Consider the following 13,857-nt stretch of genomic DNA (forward strand, 5'->3'; position numbering starts at 1 on the left):
ACTGCCCCATGACATCACGCCAGGCACAGCACTGCCCCATGACATCACGCCAGGCACAGCACTGCCCCATGACATCACGCCAGGCACAGCACTGCCCCATGACATCACGCCAGGCACAGCACTGCCCCATGACATCACACCAGACACAGCACTGCCCCATGACATCACGCCAGGCACAGCACTGCCCCATGACATCACGCCAGGCACAGCACTGCCCCATGACATCACACCAGGCACAGCACTGCCCCATGACATCACACCAGGCACAGCACTGCCCCATGACATCACACCAGGCAATGCACTGCCCCATGACATCACGCCAGGCACAGCACTGCCCCATGACATCACACCAGACACAGCTCAGCCCAATGACATCACGCCACACACAGCTCTGCCCCAAGACAACACACCAGACACAGCTCTGCCCCAAGACAACACACCAGACAAAGCTCTGCCCCAAGACATCTGCGGCTGTGGCTCCTCCTGCCTCTCCCATGGCTTTGTTCCCCCCCAGCCTCCAGCTCCTCTCTCCCCCCAGCCTCCAGTGGTCCAAGCCATTCACTGGACCCCCTCACCACCCCCACCGGTCCCACCGTACCAAATCAGAAAAAACACTTTACCGTTTCGGGATTTGAAACCCACAGATAATGCCATCCATGTGATGGTGCTGAACAATTAGAATCCCTGCAGTCCGTACCATTAGCACGGTGAAGGTGATGGCACAAACTGCTGGCGGCTGGAGGGACAAAGCCATGGAAGAGGCATGAGAAGCTACAGTCAGAAGGGAGCCTGGGTTCACACAGGAGCGGTGTGGAGAACCGCATGTGATTCTAACAGAAATCACACCACATCCCTGTTCAAATTGCATGCAATTCTTTGCAATGCGATTCGCACCTATTCATTTTGTATGGACGCAAATCGCACTGCAAAGTATCGGTTTCACAGTCCGGCAAATTTTCACAAGCACTCGTAAAAATACTTGGTGTCAGTATCGATGCCTACCTACTGTAAACCCTGCTGGGCTAAGCTGTTGAGGAAGTCAGATACAGGAGGTCAGGTACAGAGAACCATGATCTCACAGCTTTGGAATCATTCTCCCCTATTACAGAGCTAGGTCAGAGGTCTGGACAGATGAACGTCCACTCACCATTTTCTGCGTCTTGCTGAGATTAATGTCCTTCTTGCTCTTCTTCCGAGCTCTGGAGTCCTCGATGTCTATGAGTCGGATAAGAGGCATGGTGCCACCCCCCAGGAGGAGGATGGTGAACAGCACAATAATGATGGTGGTTGTTCCAATCAACTGACGCTTCTCCATTGGCTCCAGCTCCAAGTGAAGACTCAGAGCATAAGGAATGGCCCCCCGCAATCCTATAGGGACACGGCACAAGGTCACTAGGACAGACCACAGTAGGGACCCACATACAGGAGCACCCGCAAGTCAAAATGTCACACTAGACATGAAAACATAAATCACACATCTGGTTCAGTGGAAAAACAAAATGTAGATGATATAAATAACAGGAGCACGGATATCCAAAGTGATGAACTGAATATCCCAAGGACTGCACAAGGCACCCCAGATATAGGAAAAAGGACACTGTACAAAGGGCATGGGTCACCATACAATGGATGATGGGACATTGTGTATCCCAAGGATTATACGAAGGACAGGGGAACACTGTACAAAGGGCACGGGTCACTATAGAATGGATGGGGGGACATTGTGTAGCCTAAGGATTATACAAAGGACAGGGAGACACTGTACAAAGGACAAGAGGACATTGTGTGTTCCAAGAACCATACAAAGGACAGGGGCACATTATACAACGGAACAATTTCTACAAAAGGACAGGAGGACATTATGTACCCCGAAGGATTGTACCAAGAACAAGGTGACTTGCTACAAAGGACAAGGGGATAAAGGACAGGTCAATAAAGTATGAGGATTGAAGGGGTTAAAGGAGAAGTCCAGCCTGAGCTCGTTTGGCTGGGCTTCTCCTATGGGTCACTGGACTGCAATTAGTTTTGCCCTCCTGTGGTTTTCAGCAGAGAGCGGACTTCACGTCACACAAATCAGTCCAGGCACCTTGTCATCCCGACTCAGAGTCTGGATCCACCAGGTGCCTGGACTTGCAGCCACCTCAGCGAGCCGCTGAGAGCCTAAGACGGCCGCTCCCCGCCCCTCAACAGCCCAGCGCTCCAGTGAGCGTTAAGGAGCAGAGCAGGAGAGATGATAATTGACAGTGAGCAGCTCTCCGCTCGGGGAGCCGAGAGAACTGAACCATTGGCTGTGTTCGATCGATCGGTTCTCAGTGAAGAGGTGCTGGGGGACCGATGCAAAATCCACCTAGGTAAGTTTGAATATGGAAAAAAAGCCAAACCCATACTTCTCCTTTAATGTGCTGTATAAGGAAGGTGACGGCATTTTTTGCAGAGGTCACTAAAGAGACCGGATGGAGATTAGATATACAGGTAAGGGGGGTCTAAGGAAGAGGTGCTGGGGGGGGGGGGGGGTAGGTGAGGAGAGGGGGCTCTGAAGGCCTAAAAATCGAGCTCATAATCAAATAAAATAATTAACAACGTTTTTTTAAAAACCTTCTGTGTGCAGCAGACGGCTTTCGATCCAGCAATGTCCACGAGAGCCCTGCCTGGGGACTCGCACTCTGGATTGGCTTTCAACAGCAGTGGGAGCCAGTGAGCCAATCAGGAGATGGAGGGGGCTGGGGCCGAGCTGCAACTCCATGTGTGAATGGACACACAGAGCCACGGTTTGGGAGCGTGCCTGCTTTGGTGCCCCCACAGCAAGCTGCTTGCTGAGGGGGCACCTGGCAGGAGGGAGGCACCAAGAGCGCCGGCGTGAGGCCCGAAAGAAGAGGATCTGGGCTGCTCTGTGCAAAACCCACACACAGAGCAGGTAAGTATAAAGGTTCTTTTCAGTAAGAGTGGATAAGTCCAGGAAGGCCCAAGTATATTAACAGCTTAATAGTAAGGGAAAAACAGACTGGACACTTACAATATACAGTTATAATTACTACAGGGCAGGAAATATTTGTATTTAGTAATTGATTGGACTGCCATGGTGGTATCAGGAAAACAGAGTTCCATGCAGTTAAGCCCTTAGGACAAGGACCTGCCAGAGTCCAAGAAAGTCCCTGAAAGGCTGAGCCCCTGGGACAGGGACCCACTGGAGTCCTTGGGACATTTCTCTCTTAACTAGAAAAATACAAAGCATTCTGTAAAAAGAGAACTAACCACTCACCACTGAACCACATGATGCACATCATTTTCGGGGTGATCTTGTGATCGCGGAAGAAGTTGAGCAGAAAAGACAAAGGAAATATATTGATTGCTCGACCCAGCAACACCAGAACCTGAGTGATAAAAGCTGCTGTGAGAGACCTGACAGTCACCAATGAACTCCATGGACATTATTCATATTAATTATAGAACATCTTCTAGCCGGGCAATATAAGTGCATCACCAAATTATCGCACGGCGCAAGATCACATCATCCAAACAGAGACATGAAGGGCCGGAATGCATCAATACTTATTATTATATTATGTGTACAGGGAATGGGATGGTCTAGCACCCCCGGTATTGTGTGTAAAGGGGATGGGGTGATCTAGCACACCCGGTATTATATTGTGTGTACAGGGGATGAGGTGGTCTAGCACACCCGGTATTGTATTGTGTACAGGGGATGGGGTGATCTAGCACACCCAGTATTATATTGTGTGTACAGTGGATGGGGTGGTCTAGCACACCCGGTATATTGTGTGTAAAGGGGATGGGGTGGTCTAGCACACCCATTATTATATTATGTGTACAGGGGATGGGGTGATCTAGCACACCCGGTATATTGTGTGTACAGGGGATGGGGTGATCTAGCACACCTAGTATTATATTGTGTGTACAGGGGATGTGGTGATCTAGCACCCCCGGTATTGTGTGTACAGGGAATGGGGTGGTCTAGCACACCCCGTATTATATTGTGTGTACAGTGGATGGGGTGATCTAGCACACCCGGTATATTGTGTGTACAGGGGATGGGGTGATCTAGCACACCCGGTATTATATTGTGTGTACAGGGGATGGGGTGGTCTAGCACACCCGGGATTATATTGTGTGTACAGGGGATGGGGTGGTCTAGCACACCCGGTATTCTATTGTGTGTACAGGGAATGGGATGGTCTAGCACACCCAGTATTGTATTGTGTGTACAGGGGACGGGGTGGTCTAGCACACCCGGGATTATATTGTGTGTACAGAGGATGGGGTGATCTAGCACACCCGGGATAATATTGTGTGTACAGGTGGTGGGGTGGTCTAGCACACCCGGTATTATATTGTGTACAGGGAATGGGATGGTCTAGCACACCCAGGATTATATTGTGTGTACAGGGGATGGGGTGGTCTAGCACACCCTGTATTGCATTGTGTACAGGGAATGGGATGGTCTAGCACACCCGGGATTATATTGTGTGTACAGGGGATGGGGTGGTCTAGCACACCCGGTATTATATTGTGTACAGGGAATGGGATGGTCTAGCACACCCGGTATTATATTGTGTACAGGGGATGGGGTGATCTAGCACACCCGGGATTATATTGTGTGTACAGGGGACGGGGTGGTCTAGCACACCCGGGATTATATTGTGTACAGGGAATGGGATGGTCTAGCACACCCGGTATTATATTGTGTGTACAGGGGACGGGGTGGTCTAGAACACCCGGGATTATATTGTGTGTACAGGGAATGGGATGGTCTAGCACACCCGGTATTATATTGTGTACAGGGGATGGGGTGATCTAGCACACCCGGGATTATATTGTGTGTACAGGGGACGGGGTGGTCTAGCACACCCGGGATTATATTGTGTACAGGGAATGGGATGGTCTAGCACACCCGGTATTATATTGTGTGTACAGGGGACGGGGTGGTCTAGAACACCTGGGATTATATTGTGTACAGGGAATGGGATGGTCTAGCACACCCAGTATTGTATTGTGTGCACAGGGGACGGGGTGGTCTAGAACACCCGGTATTATACATTAACACAATGATTACACAGTGACGGATACTCACAATGCACCAGATGACAAATGAGATCTCAAACTTGTGTGGAAAGCTGAAAATGGAGAGGCCAAGAAAGGCAAAGACACATGTTTCTGGAGAGGAAGAAGAAGAGAGATCGGCATTCAACACATAAGAATCATCCACTGCACACAAAAAATTAAACACCACAGGCCAATAATACACACTGTATGAAATGATAAACACTGCACACCAATGATAAACCCTGCATACTATCATGCACACCCCATACCCCACTGCACATTGATTATACACACTAGTAACATAATGGATAAAGGAAAAATATGATACTGCGCTAAGCTAACTAAGTGAAACAAACAAACATTTAAAACTTAAACAAGCTGCAACAAAAATTGTGATATACACACAATATCCAATCAAAACAAAACAAATAAGTTGCGCTAAACATATGTGAATGTGAAAAATAAATGAAAAAAATTTTAGGTGTCCATAAGTGTCCAATGAACAATAAAGATATATTGAAAATTCAGGTTAATTGTTGAGTGAAGTTTTTAACCGTGACTGGCAAACAAAACTCCTCCACCAGTGAAAGGATAAAAAAGCTATGCGCTTACCAGAAGGGCAAGCACTTAGGGCTTGCAGCTGGAAACCCCCAGCAAGGGTCTTTATGGAAACTGCTGCTGATGATCCAAATAATATTCCTCCAATGGTGTGGGTGGATATGGAATCCGAAAAACATGAAAGAAATATATATACAGCATATGGTGATGTACCGCAGATAACACAGGATGATGAGCACACCAGGAAAAGCCGCCACCAAATAGAATCACCAAATAAGGGGGACTCTTACCAGATATGCTAAATAGAGTACTTGTGGCCAAACCCAGCCAGGGCCTTTAGATAATCTCCAAACACGCCAGCCAAAGCACACGGCTTTCTCAGACAACCATAACGGAATATGTCACCAGAAAGAAAGATGAAATCCACATAGTGAAGTATCGCAGATATAGGTTTAATAAAAAGTAGATGCACTTACATAAAAGGAGTAATGTCAGCATAAAAAATTTTGCGAGCCGGCCGGCTTCTACGAGCGCCCGTCCTTCGGGACCTAGACGCAGCACGTCAGAGCGTCTCCTCCTCCCGACGTACGTTTCGTCAGTATGTGACGTCGTCTGGGGAACCCAGACGACGTCACATACTGACGAAACGTACGTCGGGAGGAGGAGACGCTCTGACGTGCTGCGTCTAGGTCCCGAAGGACGGGCGCTCGTAGAAGCCGGCCGGCTCGCAAAATTTTTTATGCTGACATTACTCCTTTTATGTAAGTGCATCTACTTTTTATTAAACCTATATCTGCGATACTTCACTATGTGGATTTCATCTTTCTTTCTGGTGACATATTCCGTTATGGTTGTCTGAGAAAGCCGTGTGCGTTGGCTGGCGTGTTTGGAGATTATCTAAAGGCCCTGGCTGGGTTTGGCCACAAGTACTCTATTTAGCATATCTGGTAAGAGTCCCCCTTATTTGGTGATTCTATTTGGTGGCGGCTTTTCCTGGTGTGCTCATCATCCTGTGTTATCTGCGGTACATCACCATATGCTGTATATATATTTCTTTCATGTTTTTCGGATTCCATATCCACCCACACCATTGGAGGAATATTATTTGGATCATCAGCAGCAGTTTCCATAAAGACCCTTGCTGGGGGTTTCCAGCTGCAAGCCCTAAGTGCTTGCCCTTCTGGTAAGCGCATAGCTTTTTTATCCTTTCACTGGTGGAGGAGTTTTGTTTGCCAGTCACGGTTAAAAACTTCACTCAACAATTAACCTGAATTTTCAATATATCTTTATTGTTCATTGGACACTTATGGACACCTAAAATTTTTTACACTAGTAACATAGTCTGCTGTATCCAGCCCTGATGGCAAACTGTTGTACAGACACTTCTCTGCCAACAGAGGGTGCCGTATCCAGGCTGTACATCCTCTAAGGACAGGGGTCACCCAATTTCCTAAACAAATGACCAGTTTACTGTCCTTCAGACTTTAGGGGGGCTGGACTGTGGCCATTGGAAATAGAAAAAGTCCCGGCATCAGTGGGAGTAAACAAATGCCCCATCTTTGGTGTCAGTGAGAGGAATTGTGCCCCATCGTTTGTGTCATTGGGTGGGAAGAATCATGTCCCATCGTTGGTGTCACTGGGAAAAAACGTGCCCCATCGTTGGTGTCACTGGGAAGAATTGAGCCCCTTTGTTGGTGTCAGTGGGGGGAATTATGCCTCATCGTTTGTGTCAGAGGATAAAATCTTGCCCCAAGTGCCGAATAAAAGCAAGCAAAGGGTCGCATTCAGCCCCCAGGCTGCAGTTTGGAGACGGCTGCTTTAGGACACAGGAAATGTACACACACTACTCTGCCAGTAGAGGGTGGCTGTGGACCTCTTAGGACACACACACTGCCCTGCCAGGGGGAGGGTGCTTCAAATAATCTTTACACCCCCCCCCCCCCAGGACCCAACAAATGTACACACACTACTCAACTACTCTAGTTCATTCAAGTGCTGTGTGCAGGTTGTACATACCTTATGACACTAATGTATACACAATGCTCTGTTAGTAGAGAGCACTGTATCCAGGTTGCACATTTCACAGTCCACGTACACACTCTGGTCTGCTAGTAGAGACTGCGGTACTCAAACTATGCATCCTTCAGAATGCAGCTCATGTAAAAGGCACTACTCTGCCAGTAGAGGGTGCCGTATGTAGGCGGTGCACCCCTCCGGACAGAGCACATTGTATAATACTGCTCTGCCCATAGAAGGTTTGGTATCCAGGATGTGCACCTCCTCAAGACACAGTCCATGTACACACACTCCTTTACCAGTAGATGGCACTGTAACTCACCGCACAAGAAGGCTACAGTTCTCAGGGTTTGCTGCATGAGGATCTGGGTGACAGGGGACAAGTTGTGGTGAGTATAGTGAGACATTACAATACCAGCGAACAGAATGGCCATTATACCTGCAAAACACAAGACACAACAATCAGAATTAAATCCAAATATCACACTGGATGTTACTACTCCCCATTATAGTCCAACCACCTGGCCCCATATTCCTGACATCCCCCACTACTCCCCATTACAGTCCAACCCCCCCCCCCCCCCGACTCCACATTCCTGACATCTGACATCCCCCACTACAGTCAACAATGACCCTATATTCCTGACATCCCCCACCACTCCCCAATACAATACAACCCCCTCTGAGCCCATATTCCTGATATTCCCCACTACTGCCCCATTACAGTCCAACTCCCTGACTCGTACTCCTGACATCCCCCACTACTGCCCATTACGATCCCACCGCCTGACTCCATACTCCTGACATCCCCCACTACGGTCCCACCGCCTGACTCCATACTCCTGACATCCCCCACTACTGCCCATTACAGTCCCACTGCCCGACTCCATACTCCTGACATCCCCCACTACGGTCCCACCGCCTGACTCCATACTCCTGAAATCCCCCACTACTGCCCATTACGGTCCCACCGCCTGACTCCATACTCCTGACATCCCCCACTACTGCCCATTACAGTCCCACCGTTACTCCATACTCCTGACATCCCCCACTACTGCCCATTACAGTCCCACTGCCTGACTCCATACTCCTGACATCCCCCACTACTGCCCATTACGGTCCCACCGCCTGACTCCATACTCCTGACATCCCCCACTACGGTCCCACCGCCTGACTCCATACTCCTGACATCCCCCACTACTGCCCATTACAGTCCCACTGCCCGACTCCATACTCCTGAAATCCCCCACTACTGCCCATTACGGTCCCACCGCCTGACTCCATACTCCTGACATCCCCCACTACTGCCCATTACAGTCCCACCGCCTGACTTCATACTCCTGACATTCCCCACTACTGCCCATTACAGTCCCACTGCCTGACTCCATACTCCTGACATCCCCCACTACTGCCCATTACGGTCCCACCGCCTGACTCCATACTCCTGACATCCCCCACTACGGTCCCACCGCCTGACTCCATACTCCTGACATCCCCCACTACTGCCCATTACAGTCCCACTGCCCGACTCCATACTCCTGAAATCCCCCACTACTGCCCATTACGGTCCCACCGCCTGACTCCATACTCCTGACATCCCCCACTACTGCCCATTACAGTCCCACCGCCTGACTTCATACTCCTGACATTCCCCACTACTGCCCATTACAGTCCCACTGCCTGACTCCATACTCCTGACATCCCCCACTACTGCCCATTACGGTCCCACGGACTCCCACCGCCTGACTCCATACTCCTGACATCCCCCACTACTGCCCATTACGGTCCCACCGCCTGACTCCATACTCCTGACATCCCCCACTACTGCCCATTACAGTGCCACTGCCTGACTCCATACTCCTGACATTCCCAAAACTGCCCATTACGGTCCCATCGCCTGACTCCATACTCCTGACATCCCCCACTGCTGCCCATTACGGTCCCACTGCCTGACTCCATGCTCCTGACATCCCCTACTACTGCCCATTACGGTCCAACTCCAGGACCCCATACTTCTAGATCCTCCACTATTGCCCATTTCATTCCAATTTCCTGACTCGTACTCCTGACATCCCCAACTCTTCTCATTACAATCCCCGCCCCCCCCCCCCCCCCCGAATCCCATATTCCTGACATCCCCCACTACTCCCAAATACAGTACAACCACCTCTAACTCCATATTCCTGACATCCCCCACTATTCTCTATTACAGTCCAACCCCCTGACCCCATATTTTTGACACCTTCTACTACTCCCCATTACAGTCCAACCCCCTCTGTGCCCATAGTTCTGACATCCTCCAATACTCCCCATTACAGTCCAATCACCCAACCCCATACTACTGACATCCCCCTCCTCGCATTATACTAGTACACCCCATACTCCTGACATCCCTCTCCTCACATTATAGTAGTACACCCCATACTCCTGACACTCCTCTCCTCGCATTATACTAGTACACCCCATACTCCGGACATCACCTCCTCACATTATACTAGTACACCCCATACTCCTGACATCCCCCTCCTCGCATTATACTAGTACACCCCATACTCCTGACATCCCCCTCCTCGCATTATACTAGTACACCCCATACTCCTGACATCCCCCTCCTCGCATTATACTAGTACACCCCATACTCCTGACATCCCCCTCCTCGCATTATACTAGTACACCCCATACTCCTGACATCCCCCTCCTCGCATTATACTAGTACACCCCATACTCCTGACATCCCCCTCCTCGCATTATACTAGTACACCCCATACTCCTGACATCCCCCTCCTCGCTATATAGTAGTACACCCCATACTCCTGACATCCCCCTCCTCGCTATATAGTAGTACACCCCATACTCCTGACATCCCCCTCCTCGCATTATAGTAGTACACCCCATACTCCTGACATCCCCTCCTCACATAATACTAGTACACCCCATACTCCTGACATCCCCCTCCTTGCATTATAATAGTACACCCCATACTCCTAACATCCCCCTCCTCGCATTATAGTATTACACCCCATACTCCTGACATCCCCTCCTCACATTATAGTAGTACACCCCATACTCCTGACATCCCCCTCCTCACATTATAGTAGTACACCCCATACTCCTAACATCCCCCTCCTCGCATTATAGTATTACACCCCATACTCCTGACATCCCCTCCTCACATTATAGTAGTACACCCCATACTCCTGACATCCCCCTCCTCACATTATAGTAGTACACCCCATACTCCTGACATCCCCCTCCTCGCATTATACTAGTACACCCCATACTCCTGACATCCCCCTCCTCGCTATATAGTAGTACACCCCATACTCCTGACATCCCCCTCCTCGCTATATAGTAGTACACCCCATACTCCTGACATCCCCCTCCTCGCATTATAGTAGTACACCCCATACTCCTGACATCCCCTCCTCACATAATACTAGTACACCCCATACTCCTGACATCCCCCTCCTTGCATTATAATAGTACACCCCATACTCCTAACATCCCCCTCCTCGCATTATAGTATTACACCCCATACTCCTGACATCCCCTCCTCACATTATAGTAGTACACCCCATACTCCTGACATCCCCCTCCTCACATTATAGTAGTACACCCCATACTCCTGACATCCCCCTCCTCGCAATATAGTAGTACACCCCATACTCCTGACATCCCCCTCCTCACATTATAGTAGTACACCCCATACTTCTTGCACCCCCTACCCTGTAGTAGAAGTACGGTATATTAGTATTTTCTATTTCCCCAGATTTCCTGCACCCCATTATATATTTTTTGTTAATGCTCCCAGTGTGAGAGTCATAGGACGTTTGTATGACAGATACTCTAACACTCCTCTCTGATCAGCCACAATTTCACAATCTGGACTCAAAGAGCATTCCACAGATCCCCCCAAATCTCTATCATCCAACCTCCTCCAAAGTGTTTATCAACCTAGATACAGTGACCCCCCAACCTCTTCTCCCATGTGTTAATCATTCCAGATACAGCGCCACGCTCAGGACTCACCAGAGAGTGAAATACCCTCAGCCAGTCCATATGGGAGGTAAGCAAAAATGATCATCATTCCAAATTCCAGGGAAGGCGTCTTCCGCAGATCCAGATGCTTCAACACCTGAACACCGAGCTGAGGAAATCTACACAACGGATAGACCGCAGCAATGTACACAACAGAGTGACAGACGACAGTATACAAAACACACAATGGGGGAGATTTACTAAAACTAGTGCACACAGAATCCAGTGCAGCTCTGCATAGTAACCAATCAGCTTTTACGTTTTATTGTCCAAGCTTAATTGAAAAAGCTGAAATTAGAAGCCGATTGGTTAGCATGCACAGCTGCACCAGATTCTATGTGCACCAATTTTAATAAATCTCCCCCAATGAGACAAAGCATGCACCTACACAAACAGTGTACAACATATATTGACAGAATCTCTGCAAAAGACATCTTACAAAAAATGCACACCCTAAAAAGATCAAAAAAAAAAATAGGGGCATAAAACACACACATTTCATCCCTTGCCGTGCTGCTACGCGCCGGAACAGATATATATATATATATATATATTTTATATTAATATCATACAATCCCATATACCCAATTCTATACCCACAGTTGATCCAGAGGTGAAAAACCAATTTGCTACAGCAGGGAAAAAAATATTCCTTCCTGATCCCCCGAGAGGCAATCGTATTTTTCCCGGATCAACTTTACCTATAAATGTCAGTACTCAGTTATATTATGTACATTTAGGAAATAATCCAGACCTCTCTTAAAGCAATCTACTGAGCTGGCCAGAACCACCTCTGGAGGGAGCCTATTTCACATTTTCACACCTCTTACTGTGAAGAAACCTTTCCGTATTTGGAGGGGGAATCTCTTTTCCTCTAGACTGGCTGTGTTGATGGGGGAATCTAACAATTTTCTTTCAGGATCCAGAAATGCAGGAAAAATAGAATAAAAGCGACAAAATCGCAGAAAAAAAATCTCAAGAGCACATAGGCCCAGAGGAGCCATGTCTTCTCCTCACGCTAGGCAGAAAAAAACTGGAGCTGCATGATGCAGAGAGTGGGATGTACCCGGGGGACCCGCCCCCTGGGAGGTGCTGTACTGAAAGAAGTGTTTTAACACTTGAAGTGCTGTTTTTTCTGCCTAGTCTCTCCTGAAAGGAAGGATATATAACCTAAGGTCAATTGCTGCTGTGTCCGTCCATGAACGGAAAGAGAAATAGGGGCAGTCCTTAACCTTATTTCACAGAAGATAGGGGCAGTCCCAAGTCAAATAAGAGTGGGGGGGGGAGGGGAAGGGAGGATTGGAAAAGACTGCTATTAGAGAAGCAGCCTACAGACAGTGTCAGCAATGCTACAATGAAATCTCTGGTGTAGTAAAGGGAAGGGGAGGGGGGGATACAGGATTGAGGAATTGTACAGAAAGGATATTACTGCAGAAATAAGGCCGGTCAGCGTTCCCAGAGCTGCTGAACCAAAAAACATCTTCAGGAAATAGGTCAAGGCCTGCAGGAAGGTCTGCCAGCCGCTGACATTGGCCAGGTCCCCGCGGTTGAGTCCTTCCGCTGTGCTGTAGGGAGACAAAACATAGGAATCACATGTAACATATCAGACACAGGAATCATATGTAACACGCCTGTGTATCTGGAAATTACACGTTTTTCCATCCAGCTAGGTGTACCTGTCATTTACAGATCAAAATTCCAATGGTGTCATATAGACAGACTTTAGATGTTCTACTTCTGCACCAGTTCTGTCCTTGAGTACCGTTGCTTTGTCTACAGTCATTAAGAAAGAAGCTGGAAAAGTCCATCCAGGCCCATTGCCTTAAAGACTCTTAGCCAGACTGGGCACTTGCCCACGGTCTCCTAGTCACAACAATATCATGAACACGTGCTGGATGTTATCAGAGTAAATGTTTCAGATGTAGGCAAGAGGAAGATATGGTAATAATTGGTGCATGCTAAATACAACATATTTACATTTATGTCATTATATCTTTTTTCATTTAGTTATCCCACCCCAAACTTCAGTCTAATCACCTCTCTTTGATCGATTTTTATATCTCTGGTCACCTCAGCCCCTTCTTTCAAATTTTATCTTTATGTCTTTTTGGTATGTATTGAGGCTTATTAGCCCTATTTATGAAATAGACATGGGCTCTTTTTGAGTTAATTGTCTTTATCTAT

At 48.2% G+C, this 13,857-nt stretch overlaps 1 protein-coding gene across 1 annotated transcript in view; it reads right to left on the reverse strand.

Annotated features, from left to right (window-relative positions):
- The window catches only part of SLC9A8 (solute carrier family 9 member A8), a 47,488-nt gene that overhangs the window by 2,691 nt on the left and 30,940 nt on the right, over positions 1–13,857 (reverse strand). Inside the window, exons 9-14 of the mRNA XM_040330857.1 lie at positions 13,100–13,238; positions 11,665–11,770; positions 7,958–8,074; positions 5,090–5,172; positions 3,260–3,371; positions 1,148–1,368 (exon numbers count right to left, since the gene is read on the reverse strand). Of these exons, the coding sequence (XP_040186791.1) occupies positions 1,148–1,368; positions 3,260–3,371; positions 5,090–5,172; positions 7,958–8,074; positions 11,665–11,770; positions 13,100–13,238 (778 nt within the window). The remainder of the gene's footprint in view (positions 1–1,147; positions 1,369–3,259; positions 3,372–5,089; positions 5,173–7,957; positions 8,075–11,664; positions 11,771–13,099; positions 13,239–13,857) is intronic.

This window comes from Rana temporaria, chromosome 12 (assembly GCF_905171775.1).
Source record: "Rana temporaria chromosome 12, aRanTem1.1, whole genome shotgun sequence".
NCBI lineage: Eukaryota > Metazoa > Chordata > Amphibia > Anura > Ranidae > Rana > Rana temporaria.